General features: G+C 42.5%; 2 protein-coding genes across 2 annotated transcripts in view; one reads left to right on the forward strand and one right to left on the reverse strand.

The window, feature by feature from the left end:
- Positions 1-648: 648 nt before the first annotated feature.
- Positions 649-8665, reverse strand: nop16 (NOP16 nucleolar protein homolog (yeast)). The gene is made up of 5 exons (XM_040032567.1): positions 8445-8665; positions 7076-7184; positions 5978-6032; positions 4439-4545; positions 649-1366 (listed from the first exon to the last, which is right to left on the reverse strand). The coding sequence occupies exons 1-5, from the start codon at positions 8549-8551 to the stop codon at positions 1223-1225; spliced, it is 522 nt and encodes a 173-aa protein (XP_039888501.1). The 5' UTR covers positions 8552-8665; the 3' UTR covers positions 649-1222.
- A 2816-nt stretch (positions 8666-11481) lies between these two features.
- The window catches only part of grk6 (G protein-coupled receptor kinase 6), a 48119-nt gene continuing 37124 nt past the window's right edge, over positions 11482-22476 (forward strand). Inside the window, exon 1 of the mRNA XM_040032566.1 lies at positions 11482-11666. Within this exon, the coding sequence (XP_039888500.1) occupies positions 11615-11666 (52 nt within the window). The 5' untranslated portion in view covers positions 11482-11614. The remainder of the gene's footprint in view (positions 11667-22476) is intronic.

The raw sequence follows: 22476 nt of genomic DNA on the forward strand, positions 1-22476 counted from the left end.
CGTCCGATTAAAACATGTTTTTAAATTTAAGACCTCATCCTGATTCGGCTTCTACTGCAGAATTAATCTCGTATCAAACACTCAAATTAACGTGTACGTTTATATTAAACACTTGCGTGTTCAGTAAAAGAGTAAAACCAGACTCTAATGAGGTTTCTACCTAAACACAGTGAACAAACTTCCTCTGCATTTAAACACAATTAAAACAAAGACTGAAGCTGAACTCCACTGCAACGAGAATTTAGTTTACAATACACACTGTGCACAAAAAAATAAAATAAATAAATCACAAAATATTTTTCCCGTGCGCTCCCTTATTGGTGGAATTTTTAAAGCCTTTCAACAAGTTTTTTTGAATCAGCTCGAGAGCTGTTTAAAGACTTGTTTCAAATCTCCATGTTTCTACTATTGGACTCTGCTTAAGGAACTTTGCATGATTGACAGTTCGAAATAATCCTTACGTAGTTCCCATCCCTTAAAGAAGAATTGCTTAAAACAGAGCTGTGCAATGTAATTTTAGGTCTTTAAAGCCACGCCAAAAGCAAGATCTGGGTCACGCTTTCACACGGCGTTAACATTTTTGTAGAGCTCTCCTCCAAATCAGCAAAAATATTTTGATCTGTCGCTTCTGGTCACATCCAGAAACTCTTTGAGCGTCCCAACAATCATCCCGACTTTTATTTCTGGCTCAAAAACCCGCTCACATATTTGTTATTTATCAGTAAAAACATTCACCAACTTCTTTATTTTAGCATCTCACTTGATATTCGATCCCTGCACAGATCATTCTTGTCTTGTGGTTTCGGACTTCGGTTTGCTTGGGAATAAAAACAGAAATCAATTAACACACCAATAAAAATAGATCCATTTTTCATGATTTTACTTGGATGTTCGGGTCCTCCTGTGGTTTATGAGGATTATGGAGGAAACTGAAATACTTTTATCCCAGAGAGGGAAAAAACCCACACCTGCTGGACGAGTTTCAAGGGGTTTAAATTATTAAAAATCTCATTTCAGTCATGTTTGACTTTCACAAGAAGGAACGAATAAATCCTGAAACAAAATGACTCAATTAAAAATACAACAGGAGAGAGAAACGTCCCAGAACATGGACGTGTTTCCTCGGCACTCGCCGACAGCTCCGGTATTTTACTCTCCGTCCAAACACTCGACCTCAGTCTGAATGTCCACAGTCCACTTCCTCAGACCCACAGCAGATCTTCTACTGGACCATCGGCTCTGGAGCTGCGAGCGAGCTGACGAAGGCCTCGTACTGCTGCGGGTGGCAGCGTTTATACTCGCTGATTTTCCTCTTGATCTGTTTGGGCGTGTCCTGGTAGTAGTTCTTCTCGTCTCTGGCCATCGCCTGCAGAGCGGGGAAGGAAGGGACAGCAGCGTGAGAGAGCCTTCCTCTGTGAACATTAACATTTTTACTGTCAGCATCTTGCTCGTTTTCCACTGACTGATGGGTCTTAGTTTAAATAATGGATCCATGCTGTATTAGAAAACAAGTGGTCAGTTTAACTCTCAGCATTTCCCACCTGCTACGTGCTGATCTTTAATTTTTATTCCTCCATGATCGCCTGTAAGATAACCTTCTTGTTCAGCTAACCAGCTTGTGCTTTCAGACACCAGCTAACTTGCTGTCCAAGTTGTTTTCAACATTTTTCAGCTTCCTTTCCAGTGAGTCTCTCATCCTTTGGACCGACTCCAGCTCCCCCATCCGCTCGACTACAGCTGTCAACTGAAGTCTTTCTTCTGCAGAAAATTAAAGGATCTCCCTAAAAAGACCTGCAACCAGTGGAGGACTGGTTCATGTGCAGCCCGACTGCGCCCAGGAAGGTGGAGCTGCAGTCAGTCTTTGGATGAATGACTCACTGGAGAGGCAGCCAAAAGTCCCTCCTAATGAGAATCTGTGATGAACACCTTGTATGAAATATTATTATACAAAGAGCCGGGAGATGACTGCTGTTCTGCACCAGGACTTTTCTTTTTCAATTTTGTTTACACATAATCCCAACAAAATTCCTCTCAACGTGGTTCATACTGTAAGCCAAAGACCCTACAGCAGGGTCGGCAACCTGCGGCTCTTCAGTCCTTATAGTGCGGCTCCGCGTGGTTTGGGAAATAAATTAGAAGCATTTAACTGAAGTGCATTTTATTTATGTCAGTTCTTTTTTAACTTGTAGTTCTAAATTGGAAGATTTTTGTGATATTGAAATATAAAAATAAAATTATATTCTATTATTTTTTCATCACTCAAAATAGGCGTCACACTCGCAGAAGCCGGTGTACCCGCCGAAACGCCGTGCATTTATCGAGACTTTCAACTCCAGGTAGGCCAATTATGGCTCTTTGGATCCACATTATGTCGGCAGCTGTTCTCCACCGTGAACTATGTTAAAGACAAACACGCTCGCGCCTCACAGACGACAGCTTACAGTCCTGCGTAAAGATGAAAGTGACTTCGTACAGCCCTGATCTGCAGACGCTGTGCGCAGAGGTTCAGGAGCAGAAGTCCCGTTATAAACATATCACGGCAGACCCGACGATGTTTGCATGAACACGCTTTTCAGCATCTCTTTATTGACCACTTTTCACACGGTTGCTGTGCGCACACAGCCGGCTGTAGCTTTTCAGCTCACAGCCCGACACACACCAACACAACAGCACAGACATTAAGGCGGCGAGGCGTGATTGCGGGTGCCGCTCAGGTGCGTCCGCCTCCCCTGCAGCGGCGCTGCAGACCACGCCCCGCCACACACATTAACCAGGTAAAATACATATTTATGCAGAATTCTGCAAAGATCTATTTTTCATTTTTTAGCAGCATCGAGCTTTTTTTCCAATTACTTTTTAAAAGTCAGGTCAAGGCTCCAAAAGCACAAAGGAGATATGAGGCTGGCTCACAACAGTTTTTGTTTGCTGGATCATTTTCGTTCAGCTTTCCTTTTGTTATATTTCTTTAAGAGTTCAAAATGTGTTCATTACATAAATAAAATGTAATTTTCTCTGTAGCACTTCATGGATTTCATAAGCAGCACACCTTAGTTGTTCACACAAAGCATAAAGGTAAAAAACAATATATGCAGTGTTATCTTCATTTTAGATGTCAAAAAGTATTTGTGGCTCCCAGTGTTTTCTTTGACGTTGAACCTGAGTCCAAATGGCTCTTTGGGTGTTAAAGCTTGCTGACCCCTGACCTACAGTAATACAGAGAAAACCCCAACAATCCAACAACCACCTAATGAGGTAGCGCTTGATGACACCGGGAAGAAACCTCCAGCATGAGCGGTGTTAGGGGCAATGAGTGTTTCCTACATATTAATTATACCTGGGCGGTGATCAGGTGTAATAACCACCAAGTATATTCAGCACCTGATTTTAAAGTTTTATTTTTATTAAAAAAGTTTCCATTACATTTTATTTTGAAAGTTCAGTCGTTCCTAGCCAGAGAGGCCTCAGCCTTCCCTTCAACCTGCTGTTGAGTCTGACGGGATCAGTGGGACGAGTGAGTCGCCGGAGAGCCAGCTGATCACATCGCTCTGACTGATGAAGTACTGCTACAGTTCAAGCAGTTATTCCATCTGCTGGTAATTCGATGGTTGACCTCGGTCTGAATGTTCTTCTGTGTTTTGATTTGTAAACTAAAAAAAGCATCACTCTGATGGGAGCAGAAGTATAAACCCGGGTCTGAACTGCAATAAAACCCTTGAATCTGCCAACACGTTCTCTCAGTGCGAAGCTCCAGCTGACACATTCGGCTCAAAAAGTCGAGGGTGGAAAATTTCTCCGTGAAGGACGTTTCATTGTACAGAGAAAAATCCACACACTCACAATATCCCCTCTTATTGACTGACTCTGGCTTGGCAGCGCTCCCGGCGGTGACTCAGTCTCATCTAAAGCAACTGTTGAAAATTCATTTTAATGAGTCATTTTTCTAATAAAAGCTCGGTTTAAACCTCTGCCACACACTGCTCTGTTTATCCAAGTCACTTCAGGGTTATTCCAAGTATAAAAAACTACAACAATCAATGCCTCTGATCCGACCCCCTCAGAATCAGGTGATTTTTCTGTGCAATAACTGCAGTATATTTAACATTTATCCTCATAACGTGATTATTTTCTGAGTTACAGGCTCATGAAACACAAAGATGACACGTGCTCCGGCCTATCTCCCCCTTAAATAAGATAAAGCAGGCCCTGACGTGCTTCGAGGCTGTTACAGGTGCAGATATGGGATGCCTCTTGCAGAGACCATGGGTGACGCACATGAGTAACGGTCACTTGGGGGTTTCTGACCTTTTACTGTCAGTACCTGCTCATTTTTGTGAAACTTTCATGAATAACTCAGGAAATTGGCCGTAAAATGAAGGAGCTGTAATTTACTGTTAAATCCAGATGAAAGTCACTGTGGTCCAAGCTTGGTCGTTCTTACCTTGTAGTCCTGGCTGTGCTCTCGGATCATGTACTGAACGTATTCGATCAGGTCGGTCGATAACGTCTTGGTGTCTTTGCCGGGGAGGCTGGCCTCTGCCTCCAGCTCTGCTCACACAAACCAAAGAAGAAGAACAAAAACACTCTTCTCAGGTTTAACAGGAAGAAGGTAAATATGCAAACTGAAATAAGGCTGCCGACGCAGACGAGCGTTTCCGAGCTGCGACCTTGCCACAGGTTGGAAATAAAAACGGTGAATCTGCAGCTGCTGCTTCTATAACATCACAACAAACACACAGAAGTGAAACATGGCTTCATTTTAATTGGTTTGCGTTCACAGAGCGCGCAACATTAAAAACACTGACATGTCATTAAGCAGCAGCAGCCGAGGACGATTTATCCTGACTCCGCCCCCGCCCCAGCGCCACGGTAACGGTCAACTCACCATGCTCGTGTATTTCCAAAGTGTCTGTCGGCTCAAAGTGCTTCACACTACAAGTCACATTGTTAACCATGTGCTTTATATTGTAAGGTGACGACCACAACAATACTGAGAAATACCAACAATCAGAGGGGTCAAACATAAGGCCCGTGGGCCAGGATCCGGCCCACTGGACAAACTCTCGACGTTTAACTGTATTTTCATGAACTGTACAGTTGTCCCGTTGATAAAGACCTCTCCACAGCCGCTCATACTGAAGGAATAAAAACTAGATAAACGATTAAATGGCAGTAAAGATTTTTTTTTTCCACTATTATGGAAAAATCCCCCGATCTGGACGACGAGCTAACAGAACTTTTTCTGTAATTTTACAGATTTGCTACCCACTCTGGCTGCCTCGTGGTCGAGCTCACGAGCTGAACCGGACAGACCGGTGTACGGATGAAGTGTTTGGGAATATTTGCTAAATCCTAGAAGCACAGCCTGGTTGGCATCCACGAGCAGGCTTTAAACGAGCCGTGGTGACCAGCATCCAGCCAACTCTGAACACAACAAACCCTCCTCGGGCTCTGTGCAGCGGCCGGCTCAGTGGCCTCTGTTGGGCTACGTTAGTGACGGAGACGAGCGCCGATCTACGTTCCTGCCCTCACCTGCACCTCAGAAAGGTGAATAGACTCAGACTCAGGGTGGAGACATCGGACCCTCAGACGGAGTCCAGAGTCGGGACGATAACCCTCCACATCTGAATGAGCAGGCCGGGATGCCTCTGCTGAGGTCACCGACCTTTCTGTTGTTCTCTTATTGTCATTTATCAATCTTGGCATCGCCCTGTAAACTTACTGCTTCTCCATCGACTTATTGTCTTTATAAGATCACATCTTATTCTCACGTTGATGGGAGCCAATGAACTAGAAATCATCCCTAAATCATAGAAAGTGTGACAGAAAAACATGCTGACATCATGGACACACAGCTCCTGGCTCCAGATAAAAGAAGAATCAATGAATAAATGAGCAGGTGGGGTTTAGTTTAGCGTTTCCCGTCACCTGCAGGATGAAGTGAAGCAGGCATTCATGTACATGAGGAGGAGACACTCACGCTGTACGATGAAGGGTTTGGTGACGACGGCAGGCTTCTTGTCTTCCCGGGGGAGCTGCACGTGTGGAAGAAAAACACAACGAAGGTCATCAGGCAGCCTGTTTGGACTCTGGGTTAATAAACATAATCGTCCGTCTTCCACCGTAATGCGACGCGATGACAGCTGTGAAATGTGCTTTATCTCATCTGCGACGACGTTTCGGGAGACAAAACCGTTTAAGTGTCCTCGCCGCCGAGCCCGGGGGGAAGACACGAATTCATCATTTAGTCGCCGTCACAGGAGAACAAAATGAAAACGTCTGAATGTCTGAAGGCTGCTGGAAAACAAAGTGCAGCCCGCAGGCCGGCATTCACTCGGTTTAGCCCCGGGTTGAAACGGCAGCGGTGATTAATTAAAAACACGAGCAGCTGTAAAACATCAGGAGGTAGCATCTCTGTTTCTGTCTGAAACCTGGAGCAATCAAACATCTCAGGCTGAGTGCAGACTTCATAATTAACACTCTGTCGCCCCCTTCAGGCTCAAACTAACATTTGCAGGAGGTCAACACAAACATGCTGCAAGTTTAATGTGCTGGTTGTTTTTAACACTAACAGAATTTATAGCAAAAACTTGAGGTCATTCCTTCATTTCAGGTGTTTGCAGTTGCTATAAATATGACTAATTTAATCACTTTCATCTTTAGCTCTACACTCACACACCACTTCATTAGGTACACCACCTCAGCTGCTCGTTAACACAAATATCTAATGAGCCAAAAACCAATCATTACAGCCAAGGTAGGCGGAGGACCATCTCTGGGTGCATACTGCTTGAAGCAGATGTGCTACAGCGGCAGAAGACCACGCCGGTGCCAGTCCTGTCAGCTAAGACCTGAGGCTAATTCACACAGGCTCACCAAAACTGAATGACAGATGATTAGAAAGATTGGATAGAAGACCTGAATAAAATATAAACATTCACAACCAGAATTTATGAATAAATTCATATTTATGTTTCGAAACTGACTTTGGACCCTTACTGCATCTTAAAACGTGTTTTTAGAGCAAATTAAGCGCAGCTAAAGAGATCCGAGACCTAAACTGTGGGCAGTCTCTTACCTTCTGCTGTTTTATGGGCAGAGAGCGGTTAGGATCAAAAGCCAGACCCATCTCCTGCAGGTTCCTGGCGACAGACTTGTTGTCGTCCCACGCATTTCGAATCTGAGATCTGACAACGACAACACGTTAGACATGAGAACAGCTCATCTGCTGCAGCCTAGCACGTGACCAAGAGCACAACTTTGTCTGTAGAATCGAGTCTTTAATGCACAGGAACAGTTATTCACCAGATTTATTACTAATCAAACGTTAAAGTTCTTGGGCCACCTCAAGATTTACTGAAACGTGCAAAGATGCATGTAATCGACATTTGTCATGAAGCCCTTAGTCCTCCAACACAGCCTGTATTTTCTTTAAGAGGTCTTCAGGAATACTTCGCCAAGCTTTCTGAAGGACATTCAAGGCTCTTCTTTTGTTCCTTTCACTTTCATGACCCCACAGTGCTTCAATAATGTCGAGGTCTTGGCTCGGGGAGGCCGATCCATGACTGATGCTGTTCTATCCAGATATGCTTTTACTGCACTGACACTGAGATCACTGTCATGCTGACAAATGCAACCGTTGCCAATCAGATGCTTTCCAGATGATTTGCGTGGTGGATCAAAATCTAATGGTACTTTTTAACGGTGTTGCCAAGATACCCGGCTCCACTGGCTGAAATGCAGCTCCAAACCATCACAGAGGCTCCTCTGATGGAGTGATGATGGGGAATAATCCCTCCATCAGATCTGCTGCCACTGATTTTCAGTCCAGTGTTTGGATAACTGGCAAACCTCAGCCCAATCTTCCTGTTTCCCTCCGTTAACAATGACTTCCTGACAGCCAGTAAACCGCAGATCCATCTCTCAGGCCCTGTGTCAGGTCGTTGCGGGATTTATTTTCCTTCCATTTCTTAAGGACATGACTTGTCCAGTTTTCTCAGCATTTTAAAGGCACCCTGCACATCTGCTGCAATATTTCAGTTGTTGGTTCACATAAAAGAGGACATTTTAGTGCCTGTCACCGTCACTAATGATCATTTCCATCAGTCTGTGTATCACTCAAACAACTGCATTAAAAACAGCAGGTGAGGTTTTAGTGGGCCTCTGTACATTCATCCTCTAACATCAAACAGCTGATTTCATGACAAATATTCAGTTCACAGTCAGATACTTGTGTTAAAAGTATAAAATACTCTCTTTTATGAAGAGTTTATCCAAATGGAACATTTCTTGAACAAATGGGACCAATCAACTTTAAACACAGGTGAATTAATGTACTCGATCAATCAATTAGTCGACTCTCGGGTCACTGATATGTTTTGGCTGCAGCTTTAACAACGTGTTTTTGCATCATTCCTACTGACATTAGCACACATGCTAACACTCACTGCTCGATCCTCGGGTTCGACTTCTTCTTGTTCTTCGTCTTCACGTTCTTCCGGTTCCGGTTGTAGTCAAACTTCTTCCTCCGGGCTGACTGCTTGGCTCGCGGCATTTTAGAGATTTTCCTCCGTTTTCAGAGCCGCAAACTTTGTATTGTTCTTACTGTGGCTCAAAAAATCAGAAAGGAACAGGCAACGTGCGGGCAGCAACAGGAAGCACGTGCTTGGTTTGTGCAGGTCATGTGACGACTAGGCCACACCCCTCCAACCCAACCGCTTTTTATTAAAAACGTTCTTTTCTCATTTTTTTCAGAATGTACAGAGTCCACCTGTAAAAACAAAACAAAATAAAATAAAAAAGAATATAGTACAGGAGAAAATAAACACATTTTAATATTTACAAAACAATGTGACATAAAAAATAAAAATATAAATGAAGAAATCATTTTCTCTGGTTAAAGCAATTATTTTATAAATCAAATAATTCAAATAATTTTGCGGGAAAAACTTAAAAAATATAAAGTTTTAAGTTTAGTGTATGTTATGCCAAATTGCTAAGATATTAACAGAGGTGAGTCCAGAAGGGGGCATGTGGGTCTCCCATCCCAACAAGCCGCTGGATCAGAGTATTGTTAATCTTACAGTGGATGAGAGCAGAAAGAAGGTACAACCATTCACTCACTGTACATTGTAACATTGTAACATATTCCCATGTTATGCTGTTTTCTTCTACTCTCCTGCATGTTGGATGCAAATAATGCATCATTTATTTTAAACCTTTAGTATCTTATCTTGCAGATAAATTGCATTAGCAAGCTACCCAACAACAATATACGTCATTAATATATCAAAGGCTTCAGCATTAAATTGGTTTACACGTCGATCAATCTATAATTTTCATCCATGTCATGTATGTGACTGTGATCATGCCATGAATAATTCATTCATGAATACTTCGATTATAAATCAGAATTACAACTTCCAGCTTTTTTATCCACTGCTAAAAGTCAAAATCCTGTTTTTTCACTTGACAAAACAATTATCCAACACAAAATGATCTTTAAACACGAGCAGTATCGTTTATTACACCACCATGTAACAAACCTGTAATAGCATCTAAAAACAAGCCCGGTGTTTTCTACGTCATTTTTCTGTGGTGATTTGAGGGGATGTTCATTTTTAAATGAGATGCTTGACATCGTGTTTTTCTGAGCTGCTGAGTCAGAGCTGAGAACCTGCAGCTGATGACTGAAACATCCAGAGGTCAGTGTGATCTAACCTACTCCACACCTGCTCAGAGACTCACAGCGCTGAAATCCAGACATCCTCAGAGTCGTCATTATTCATTATTGATCAGATATAAATAAAATCTGCACTTAAACCCTCCTGCCTGTTTGCTTAAAGGTTAAAACCCTGCTGATGATCTGAGTTTCTTCTCATAGTTTTCTTTGTGAGAAACACCAAAGTAGAAATACTGACACAATCCTCCTGAAATCTAATATATATCAGACTTTAGTGCCAAACCTGAGGAGCAGCCTACAGTCTCTTTAAATACCAGTCGCTTGGGTGTTTTGTATTGTTCTACTGGATTCAGGTGATTATCTCACCATTTTTTAATACGTTTCTAAAGCACTTTTTGACATGTCCTCATCTTAAAAAGCACTATATCAATAAACTTTACATATTAATAAAGCAAGTTTACCTGCACAATATTACCACTTAAATTCACAAATAGCTAAATGACATATGATAACAAAGAAACATCAATAAATATATGCAAATAGTACCACAAGCAGTAGATCTACTAGCAGTTACAGTAGTAGACACATATTTCCTGTACAGTTCACACAAACACACACTGTCTTCAATATTACAGGAAACAATAAAAGTTCAGATGACTTATGAAAGTTTAAATTTCCCACAGCGGTGGAATTTCAATTCATACATTGTAAGCCGGAGCTCCTGGAGGCTCTTCTGATTCTAAGAAACGAGTCCAAACTGAACTGAATGGGTTTAATAAGTAAAAGTAGAAAAAAGAAAAAAGTAATTTTAGTTATTTTCAGTAGGATTTGCACAAATGTTTGCAGTTAAATTGTGTTAAACTTACCTAAATCTTAAATTGATTTAGGTAAGCTGATTGAACTGAAAGGCTCAACTCTGTGGGGGTCAAAGTTTGCAGAACTACAGAGGCAGCTGGAACCACAGCTGTGCGTGTTCATGGAGCTGCATTTATTATTTAGATAAATGTAATAAAGACTTAGCTAAATATAATAAATAAAACAGGTAGTAAAAAAGTAATATTAATGTAAAGTAACAAATGAAACAGTTAGCTAAATGTAATAAACAGCTAACTAAAACTAATAAATAACACAGGTAGCAAAAAATTAATAAAATGCTAATGTAAAGAAAGGAACGAAACAGCTAAAAATAACAGATTACACGGTCGGCTAAAGGTAATACACTGTTAACTACAAATAAAAGACAGTTAACCAAATGAATTAAAAGTAATAACCTGTTATAAATGGCTAAAAGTACTGAACGGTGAACCAAAGGTAATTGATTAAATGCTTAGCTAACAGTACTAAATGATTAAATGGTTAAACGGTTAGCTTAAAGTCATAAAGCGCTATCAGAGACCAGTTGTGCCCGTCTCTGGTAAAGCGTCCATTATAAATTATGCCACTCGGTCTTTTTTAAATTGATGTTTAAGTAAAGTTTGTTTTAATATAACTCAAACTCTAATGGTATGGTTGCTAGCATGTTCTAATACCTTTAAATTGCTTCTTTAACTAACACACACTTAGCTCAAAACCGAAGCATTAGATATGAGCAGAGTGAGCTATCTGCCTTTGATATTATGATGCTTATTTCCTTAAACGCGCCTTTGTAACAGAGTGAGAAGTCTGCTTTATTTCCTCCTCTCTGACAGCAGCTTCAGGGCGGAGAGATGGAGCGAGGAGGAGGAGTAACAGGAGGCGAAAGAGGAGAGGAGGGGCGCGGGCTGTCACCGGACGGGTCTGCGCGAAAGCAGAACGGAGTTTTTCCTCCTTGGCTGGGCGGTGGGAGGAGGTGGTGGCGGTGGACGGTGCTTGGCAGAGGATAACTGTGATTGAAGCCGCCGGGGGGGACCTGGAGCTCGGTGTGCTGCCGCTGCTGTAAGCCCGCACAGCATTAACATGGAGCTCGAGAACATCGTGGCCAACACTGTGCTGCTCAAAGCACGGGAAGGTAAGGATGGGGAAGGCGGTGTGACAGCTCCGCTCCACCGGTGTGTTACAGTCACAGCACCGGAGGGATGCCCCGGACTCAGGCGGCACGAACTGTTCCTGCACTTCCTGACAAATCTTCTGATTATGCGCGCAGGGTGTTACCGTAAATACAGTTCGTACGAGTAGATAGAAACGACCAACCGAACTCCGTTTATAATTCGAGCGGTATAAGGCTTTGTTTCATATCCGTGGTCCTACGCTGAATGTCAACTTAATGAGGACTTTATTCAAGAATTTAACAAACAGTGTCCACTTCGGCGTGGAATATGTTTAAACAAATCTCTTAATTACCGTGAAATCTCTGTCTTCCTTGTTCATTGTGCCGACTACATTGTAAAGTCAATAACTGTGTTATGCTACCTACACAGGGCATGTATGAATGTTTACTATATGCCAGTGTACGCTGCATCAAAGAGTATGACCTAAAACCTGGGAAAACGTTACAAGTAGCAAATGTTTAAAATTATTTTTGGCGTGGCTTTGATAGTGTACCTAAAAAGGTTGTCCGGAAAGGGTTGTAACCGTGAACTGTGGCTGCAGCGACACATCGGGTTTCCCTTGCTGATCTTGCAGCATCGTCCTGTAGTTTGCGAAACAGGATGTTGTGGCAGAGCAGCTGTGCTGTGCACGGCTTTGTGCACACAATTGATTTTACTGTTCCTGCCAAAGATCATCATCATTAAAACGGCCCTCATTAATCAGCTGCAACCAGGAAGCTGTGATATCTGTGGGTAAGGGTCCAGGTGAAAAGGTTGGCTCGTAGGACACTCTACTGGCACAGTTTGTCCAATAACTCTTAACACTTTTGAATACCTAATGCAACATAAACGGCCCTCCTGCGATCAAAGGCCTTTGTTATTGTTCCAGTAAACAGGAGACAAAGGTTTGAGTGGCTCACAGCCGACATGATCCTAATGCCGTGTGCACAGGCACCTGAGAAGATGTTTCATGAGTTTATCAGCTGTGCTCATACATAACCAGGACCTGAGGCTCTGTGCTGGCATCCAGCCGAAGCGCCCTTGAGAAAGGCACCGTATCTCTGGGCCCGTCAGGCCTTGACTCTGACCTCTCTGGAGCTGAGACTTATCTAAACTCTTGAGTTTAAGTTCAACACAAAGTTTGCGCTTTTAATTTCCTGCGATCTGCAGAATTTTCTGCACCAGTTTGCATCTTTTCTCGTTGCTTAATATGTAACACATAATTGCTGTTTAATGATCGTTCTCAGTTTTCCTCATATAGCACTGTCCCCACTGAGTCATCACACATGCAGCCGTGACTCTTCTGACCTCACTGGGGTTTGCCTGGTTTTGGATGTGAGAGTCATCTGATATCGGGATAATTCCCCGGCCTTTTGTTTGGGGATGAATGAATAATTTGTTTAATTTAATTTACATACCTAAGACGTGTTTCAGTAAACAGGGCACTCATTCATCGAAACAAGGGCTGGCAGTGTTATTCTTCAGCATGTGTTGGACAACTTTTCACTTTCTTTAACTCAAACTGGGATTTTTTTCCTCTAAATATCTGAGGATATTGTAGTTTTAAATAATAATTTATGAGGTGTTTTGGATCAGTAGTGTATTTAAAATAACACAAATTGATGTAAAAGCTGAGTGAAGTGATTCGCTCTAACAACGATGATCCCTGCTTTTAAAATTGGAAAAATATTCATGTCATGTGCACCAATGAAGAGTCCAGCGACACTTACATTAATAGGGAACAACTTCAGGAAGTGACCAACGTGTTTCAGCTTGGCCGAATGACCCCGAAGAACGCCACGAGCCGAAACGCATCAGTCACTTCATAAAGTTGTTTCCTCTCAATGTAAGTGTCGCTGGACTCTTCTGGTTGTTACATAGTGTTAGTGGAGCGATAAATACAGTCAATAAACTGTGATAATGCAGTGAACAACACCGACATATCACAGCGGGTCTTTACTCAAACTAAACCAGACTGTGTGACAAACAGTGACTGTTTAGCAGGAGTAATTTAAACTGTGACTTTATTCATCTCTGATATGGTTGTGGAGGATTTTTCATTCACTCTTCTTTACAATGTTGCTTCAGCTCATTGAGGTTTGTGGGCACTTGTTTATGCACAACTCTGTGAATGTCCAACCGCAGCATTTCAGGCGTGGCGAGGACCCTGAATCTTTTCTTTCATCGTTCTGTTTGCTGCTTCGGATCGTTGCCCTGTTGCACGACCCAGTTTAGTTCAAGCGTTAGCTGTCAGACAGATGGCCTCACGATTGAGTCTTGGTACACAGACGAGTTCATGGTCGACTCAACGGCTGCCAGGTGCCCAAATCATCATCCATCCACCAACATGCTGAAAGTTGGTATGAGGTGTTCTTGCTGATCTGCTGTGTTTGGCTTTCTCCAGAGGTGGCGCTGTGCATTTCCACTCTGTCTGTCCAAAAGACATTGCTCTAGAGGTCTTGTAGTTTGTTGAGATTTGCAAACCTAAGCCGTGCAGCCATGTCGTTTCTAGAGAGACCTTTTTCCTGGAAACCTTTCCAAAAAGGATGTACTTGTGCAGTCTTTGTCTAAGTGTGCTGACATGAACTTTAACCTTTAATAAGCTGACTGAGGCCCGTAGAGTCTGAGGCTTTTCTGCAGTTTCCCAGACGTTTGGACGTCTTTGCTGTTCACTCCTGAGAAGATCGTAGTATGCTTCTGCTGGAGGTTTCTTCCTGTTGAAAGGGAGTTTTTCCTTCCCACTGTCACCAAGCGCTTGCTCACAGGGGTCGTCTGATTGTTGGGGATCATTGAAAGGTCTTTACCTCAAAATACGAAGCACCTTGAGGTGACAGTTGTTGTGATTTGTGCTATAAAAATAAAATATAATTGAATTGTGTTATCACACACCTGAATGAGTCAATAGAGGTGGTCATGCTTTCCGATGATAAATGAATTAACTGCATTTGATTATCAGCATCTGGCTGATACTTAACCTCTAAGTCTCTACAGATGCATTGGGTGCACTTCGTTTTGCCCACACTGTTTCTACATTTTGCTTTGGTTTTGTTACAAAGTGTGATGATACATATGTTAGATTTTGTATTTTATTACAGGTTGTGTTGACCTAATTTTACAACCTACAAAGAACCTGATTAATTCGTGTTTGTGTACTTTCTTTGTAACTGCACATGAGTCCTAAAGGTAATCCTGTAATCTAAATGTAGGTTTTCAAAGAGCATATAACTTCGGTGCAGAGGAGGTATTCAGCCAGACGATGATAAACTCAGCTCATCAGCAGCTCTGTTTTTGCATCCGTAAACCTTTTAGAGGGGCAGCACCTTGATTTTCAACATCTTTGTGTCCTTCAGGTGTGTTATGGAAATTTCAGAAGGAAGCATTTTTGGGAGTTTCATCTGTAGTTGACCTGTTTTACTCTGCAGTTGGATTATTCAGAGTGCTGTATACTGTATGCCGTCTTCAGCTTTGCCCAAGGATGTGATTTTAGCCCATTTCCTCACTTCTGTTAAGCAATTAGTGCCAGTTAATTTCAGTGTGCCTTGGAAATCGAATTGGTTCGTGAAGAGTCTCAAAAGTTCCCCGAAAGGCATGTGCAGCGTGACGGCTCTTCAGTTTACTCCAAACAAAGAGTCAGGGGGTTCAGGCCTCTGAGCTGCAGGTTTCTTCATGATGGCACGCTAAGAAACACTGAATGTGTCAGTGACCTAAAATCATGCAGCGCGACGTGAACGCTGGAGCACGAACGCAGGAGAGAGGCCGACATGACACGCTCTCTGCTGTGCAAAAGTTCCAGTCGTGACCTTTCGTGTCACTTCCTGTGTGCAGAGACGCTCATGCCCTGCAGATGTCTGCTTTTGTGCTGCAGGGACGATCGGTGATTTAGGCCAGCACTGAGGAGCGATTTTACACGACGTCAAAACCAAACATAGAATTATTTTTTCATATTTTAGACGTGCAGTAAAACACAATATACACGCCCCAGTCCACTTTCAGTTTTCACTATGATATTGGCGTAATTAGCTGCTACACTGTTACTACACGGTTAGCCATCTAGTTAGCTGTATTAGATTAGATGTGTTTCCATGTTAGCTTAATACGTTCTTTAACTTCCTGTGTGATTTCTGTCCATGTTTTAGATGTTCTAACGTATATTAAGCTAACACTTAGCTTAGGTGCTTCTTTGGCATCTAAAGCCCCGCAGTAAACCCTGTTAGCACGTGGTCACACCTGCCACCGTTTAGGTTTCAAAATCTGGGAGGTTATCCTGGATGTTGCACAGAGAATGATGCAATTAAGCACATAAAACGGGCACAAAGACGGCATCATGCGTATGCAACAGCACGACCAAACTGAACTGCTGCACGCAATCAAAAAGTCTGGTGAGGCAATAAACTGATGTAAACGTCCAACCGACTTTAAGTTCATTCAGCATCATCAGTCCCGATATCATGTCAGTGTAAACTTACTCAGATCTCAGTCGCATACATGAGGTATCACTCGAGGCAGTAGATATGGCTGGTGCTTGGTAACAGTGTCCTGTTATGGATAATTTGCTTTCTGTTCAAAGCATTAAAAATAGTTTTTCATTTATTTTATTTCCAAACCACTATTATTAACTCGTTGACTTGCTAAACAAGCAAAATCCAGCAGCACCAACGAGCCCGTTAAGCTCCAGAAATGCTGACGGTGCACTAACGAAGGCTGCGGCCAGGACAGAGTCCTCATGAAAGCAACTCTCACCATTTCTGAAATATCTTTTGACTTTGTTTGTGTGGTTGTTGTTTATAATCACCAAAGGTTGTTTAAATTTAACCCTAAATATGGTTTAAAAAACCCTTTATGGTCAACCTCTGCCTCCTACCAAATAAACTCCCGTTGATTTGAGTGCAGGATTGTTTCTGTCACCCGAGTCTCTCTTATAAGATCTCTGGCAATAATGTTGTTAATCAATAATTATAAACCAGCTAACTATAGATGGATGAGAAAGATATGGTTTGTGCCACAGCTGCAACTGAATATAACAATCTGTTGTAAAGTTTTAAGTTTGAAATAAAGAATTAGCGTCCTGCTACAGAAGGATGAGGAAACAAGTCAAACAAAGTCCTCCAAGAACAGAGGGGCTAAAGTCAGTCCAGTCTGATGGAAGACGATCACCTAAAAACCTTCTTGAAAATGTTAACATTTAATAAACCATCTGTGTGTAAAAGTGATAATAAACAGCCAAGAGTTAGAGCCCAAGTGCAGTTTCAGCAGGACGTTACAAAGAAATGCTGCTGGTGTAAATCAGAGAAATTCATCAGTGCAACAAATCTGTAAAACAACCAAACAAACAACACAAATACATGAAACAAATTGTCGGGTTCATCTAGAGTTAAAGAAGAAAAGAAGTCTTCTGTCATTTAATGGTTCTTCTGTAGTGAGAAGACTTTTCCATTATCTAATTGTAAAGACATTATCAATAGTGAAAAGGCAGGAATGTTTCTGAGAAAGCAGAACATGTTATGGTTCATGGTTTATCTGTAGTGTTTCTTCATTGCTTACTTTACTATAGTACAGCCGGGCACAGCTAATGTATTTCTCAGGAAGACTGAGAGAGCATAGACTGATGATGACGTCTCTAATCCAGGAGCAGGTGTCAGCACTTGAAGCGGTTCACTAATCAAAGCTGACAAAAACACCAATAAAGTTTGCTTTAAAATCCTTCAAGCCCCGCCTTTACTCTCAGGCTCTGTCTTTTATGAGGTTCCCTCTGCTTCAGGCTGTAAGTAGCCAGGTCGTATTGACCGACTGCATGTCATTGACAATCTGTCATCTTGGGTAAGAGGAGGCGGCCTTAAAATATACGAGTGTTGGCCCGGCACTCGAACACATAATACTGCCACATTACACCTATAGTAATGTTAGCTGGTATATAGACACAAATATCCTCCTTTAATGTAGGAAACCACAGTCTGAATGCACAGCACAAAGGAAACAGGCCTTCTCACAGGAAATACCATGAAAAGCCGCATCTGAACCTGACTTGATTGTCACCTCCTCCTCTCTTTTTTTGCGTTCCAGTTCTCACCTTATGCTATGTGATTTCGGTCCCTGATGTCACTTCCTCTCTCACTGCTGTTTACAGCAGTTAAAATCTGGGAAATCGTGAGCTTTAAAGCGAAGCACAAACACCTTAAAATAACGCCTTTTAAAAATAAACATGTAAGCGGAACGAAGTCGCAGAGACAAATAAAAAACAACTTTTAGTTTGCTTTGCTGAAAAAGCTGCGAATCGGCATGTTTGAGGCCGGTTTTCTGTCCACTCGATGTAAGCACTTGCCTCGGTTTACATGTTGGTTGAACCACCAAAGTTGTAATGACCTGTTCAGCATTTTAATCCGGTGCCCTGACATACAGAAAAACATCATTAAAAGAAGCATTTCTGGACCTAGCTGATAAACTGATTTGATAAATCTGTACTAAATCAGAATGTGTGTGGCCTCTGCAGAAGACACAGTCAGTCTGCGTCTGTGTTCTCTACCTACAGTGTCCTGAGATGGTCCTACCGGGGCCTTCGATGTTAACATTTTATTGTAAAGAGGAGCTTCCTGGTTGTGGTGCCTTGCTTCACAAATTATACACAATGCATACACCACCACAGTGGATTTTAGATCAGATAATCAAGATGCAAAGACGTGCAGACCTTCAGCTTTGTTGCAGAGTGTTTTTGCAACATCAGAACTTACAGTCTTTTTTAAAGACAGTGTCCCGTTTCCAGAGACTTAAAAGTAATCGGACCGGAAACTGATAAAAGATCTAGAAATGATTCAGAGACCAGTCAAATCAACAATCTTGTTCATTCTTTGAAAGCATGGATGCACTGACCAGCGTAGCAACACCTAAAGTGGATGATCACAGAATTATTTCCATGGTTCAGAAAAACACCACCCAACACCGAACCCAGTCAAAGTCATTGTGAAGGCCTGAAATCAGCAGACGTCTTCATGAATGGAAATACAGAGTTTAAGGTGTTCCACTGCCTGCTGATTGGTCAGCTGATTGGTCAGCAGGCAGTGGTTTCCTTCCTGGACTTGCTTCAGAGCATGGTTAAACCTGAACTCACCTTGCTTAGCTCATAAGCCAGCCTCATAATGGCCTCCAGGGTCATGTTTGGCCTTCAAGTGTAACCTTTGAACTGCCTAATGACTTTGAGAGTGCGGGATGAATTGGGCTGCTTTCATCTTAATTACATCGGTGTATCGCTCAGTCCGTCTTTCATTGGCTTTCCATCCGTGTACTCATGCTGTTTGTCTTGATTTACATTTTCACTAATGCACACAGCGGGCGCGGGGCATCAGTCAGCTTATCTGTAATTCTGATATCATCGCCCATTTTTCAGGCACAAACACAACATCTTGTTTGCAGTGTCTCTATGACAGTAATTGATTTTCAAAGCAGCTGCCTGGAAGTATTTGAATAGCAAATCCTGAAGCGTGGACTGCCTTCCTTCAGGATCAGGGATGCTGAAGGCTGGACGCCTCAAGGCTGCTGCTGTATTTACAACAACGCCGTGTTATCAGTGAAAGCCTGGATGGTGCAGGTTCACGATATTTCACGTAAGAGGGTGTTTACAGACAGCAGATGGGGGGACTCGCTCTCCTTTATTTTTTATTCTTTAAATCGGACTTTCTGTCCCAGTTTTTTGTAGCAAAGGGCCAGAAAATAGCAACACGATGATGAGACCACAGACACTGATGTCCATTTATGAACCTGCAGTTTGATTAGATTTATTGCAGCTGTCCTGTTGGGTTTTTGGAAGCAGAAGAGAATATATTACTTATCAGATATTCCACTAAAAATGCTCCCAAATGCATGATGGGAACAAGCCCAATCCACTTCTACTAGAGCTACAATCCAATATTAATCACTGCAGCCCAACTTTAAGCCTCGGAAGGATCGAGATGGATCAGTTATAAACAAATTTACCCACCACACTGAAGCTGAGTTAAAGGGAGAAACTGTCCCAATGTGTTTATTCTTAGCTGGTTGATTTCTTCTGTAAAGTGGGATTTTTTTTAACATGGGAGTCAATGAGGAACGAGTCACTTTTTGTGAACTGGCTGTTAGAGGAACTGCAGTCGATGCTACCAAAACATTTCTCCATCACTGCTTTGCTCCACTTTTAGAGATCGTCTGAATTCCCGACTTTTGCTGATGAGCATCAATATTAAATGCAGATTCTTAAGACTTTATTCTTGTTTTTGTAGCGCGATGATCCAATATCTCTAAAAATGGATGTTTGTCATCAGATTAAATGTTAAGAATCTCTGGAGCAGATATATACGGAGCATGGTGACAGGATCCGATCTCTTTCCTAAAGTTGCAAAGGGAGGATGGTTGGCGTTCGAGGCTCAGACATGAGCTCACAGAGTGCGGTGGTCCTGCTTATTGCTGCGTCTTGAATGAAGCTCTATCAGAAACGAGAGTGCCGCCTGGCTCTGAGAAACCGCCCAAACACAGAGAGGACAGGAACTTCCTCTGGTTTCTCTTTGTTCTGCAGCTCTTTGTCTTCACCCTGCTCGACGGCTTCTATGAAAACGGTTCATCGGCTGCAGGGTTGCCATGACTTTTAACCTCATCGCATTTCAAACACGGAGCCTCGAATAAAAGATCCCTCCTCTGACCACAGCATGTGCTCTTAACTGAGATAAACAAAGAGGATTCAGGAGTGGTTCAGGCTTGGGTGCAGAGACAGTCTGCTTTTGTCCACAGAGAAAAATGCTTCATGTTCAAAAGCTTTAAACAGGCTTCCAGGACCTGTTTGCTAAATTGATTATTGATTTAGAAACTACTTCCCTCTGTTTTTCTCAGTGTCTGTGATTATTCAGACTGTCCTTCAAAACATCCCAGAAACCCTAAAACAAACAATCCTCAGATGCAGACCAGCAGGTCACAGCTTTACAAAGATCCTCTTTTAGAGAGCGATATCACTTCTGAGTAAATTCAAAGGACCAAATTTAATCAGATTTCACTCACTGGTTTCGTCTTATTTGAATACGACTCTGGAGGAAGGAGGGAAAAACAGGCAGACCTTTGTCCGGCTCTCGGTTTCATTTTCCTTTGTGCATTGCAGCTCGTGTGTGCACAGCTGGATTGGTGAGGAGCCGGCTCATCGCTGGGGATCACTTGTTGTAACGAGCCCTTTGGCCTTGCCTGCCACCTACGACCGACAACAGCAGAGGTGTTACTGAACATGTGTAAGCCTCAAACCCTCAAAATTAGAGATAGAGGGTGAAGCTGCAAAATTAGTGATTGTGGGTATGAGTGTTGGGTTTCCTGCTGTTTGTTTAAAGCACATGGGAGCCACATCTGCTCAGATCAGCACCTCTGGTCACATCACCCCCACAGATCGAGCCTGCGCTTCCTACTAAAACCACAACATGCTGCTTTTCTCTCTTCTGTTCTCACGTTTGGACCGATCTAACCAACTTCCAGCAGGGGGCGACTCTTCTGGTTTCAAACAGATCTGATTGAATAGACGTCTATGAGAAAGCGACCCTGCTTCGTACTCAGTTTACGACCTTCGTGGAGCTCATGGTCGCAAGTTGTGTTTACCACGTGATGTTTACTTTGTAAACTGTGGTTGTTATGGTGGCGTTTTCAGATGAAACATGAAGAACAGTGATTTTGGGAACCCAAGAATATTCAGCCATGACCACCAACAGGAGGACTGCTTATGTGGAATTACATCATGGCCATCAAAAGAATCTCATCACAGCAACAACAAAGCTTTAAAACCACACAGACATCACCTGCTGCAGCTTCTATTGTATTATAGTCTGGTCTGGTCTGCTTAGTGTGAACCACCATCGGAGTAAAATAATGTTACCTTGTGATTGGCGTATTGGCGTGTGTTCCCTTAAAATAAAAATCCAAATTGGAGTTTCCTGGCGTTTGCTTCGTCCACCAGTATGGAAGACGTCGACTTGCAAACACTCAAACTACTCTACAAATATAGTGTCCCGTCAAAGTAAAAGCTGTACCTTTTGAAACGTGTTGGTTGCAACAGTAAGGCGTAACTTTTACTTGGAAGGGAAACGCTCTCTGTTTCCAGGTTATATGTTGGCAGATAGGTTGGTGTGTTTCGTGCAAACTATGGGTGACTAAAGCAGTCGCAGGGAAGCTTTTAAGCTGGCGACCTCCAGAAACTACTTGACAACCAGTTGGAGAATAACATTTTTCCCAAATGACTGCTGGACGCTCTCAGTCCTAAGATTGAAAAAAACCCGACTTCATCGAACCAACGAGTTTCCTGGTTTCTAACACACAAACAGACCATCGTTTAAATGTGATCTGTGGTGAGCAGTCAGGCTAACGCAGACTGTCCCTGCAATGAATTTACTTGTTGTTTAAGCACAGGAAAAACATCCAGCGCTCAGAAAATATCTGCATGTCTGCTTTTTCAGTGCAGCTTTTCACACGGATCATGTGATTTCACTGGGCGAATTTGCAACATTTATGTTTTCAAACCAAGTTAGATTTTTTGGATCTGAATAAGCAGATCTGGCCAATCAGATCACTGCATCGATCGGGTCGATCGGCTCTCTGAAATGATTTTTTCTCCACCGCCTCAGAAATGGTCTCAAAATCCAACCTGGAAACCAGAATTTGAGTTTCTTACTTTACTTGTTCAGAAGCATCAGGGCGCGGCTCGTCAGGGCTCGACGCTGTGCTGTTTTTTAATATGCACTCGACGCATATTTAAGTCTTAAAAATCCTCAGTCGGGTTCTCAGTATCAACGGTATGACGAC

This window comes from Simochromis diagramma, unplaced genomic scaffold (assembly GCF_900408965.1).
Source record: "Simochromis diagramma unplaced genomic scaffold, fSimDia1.1 OVJJ01000216.1, whole genome shotgun sequence".
NCBI lineage: Eukaryota > Metazoa > Chordata > Actinopteri > Cichliformes > Cichlidae > Simochromis > Simochromis diagramma.

What these genes read in the sequence shown, in the direction of transcription:
- nop16 (XM_040032567.1), bottom strand. Translation starts at nt 8,551, where the DNA reads ATGCCGCGAGCCAAGCAGTCAGCCCGGAGGAAGAAGTTTGACTACAAC. An exon ending in CAAACCCTTCATCGTACAGC is followed by an intron (nt 4,546 to 5,977) that starts GTGAGTGTCTCC and finishes TTGTGTGAGCAG; the next exon opens with AGCTGGAGGCAGAGGCCAGC. An exon ending in AGCACAGCCAGGACTACAAG is followed by an intron (nt 1,367 to 4,438) that starts GTAAGAACGACC and finishes CCCGCTCTGCAG; the next exon opens with GCGATGGCCAGAGACGAGAA.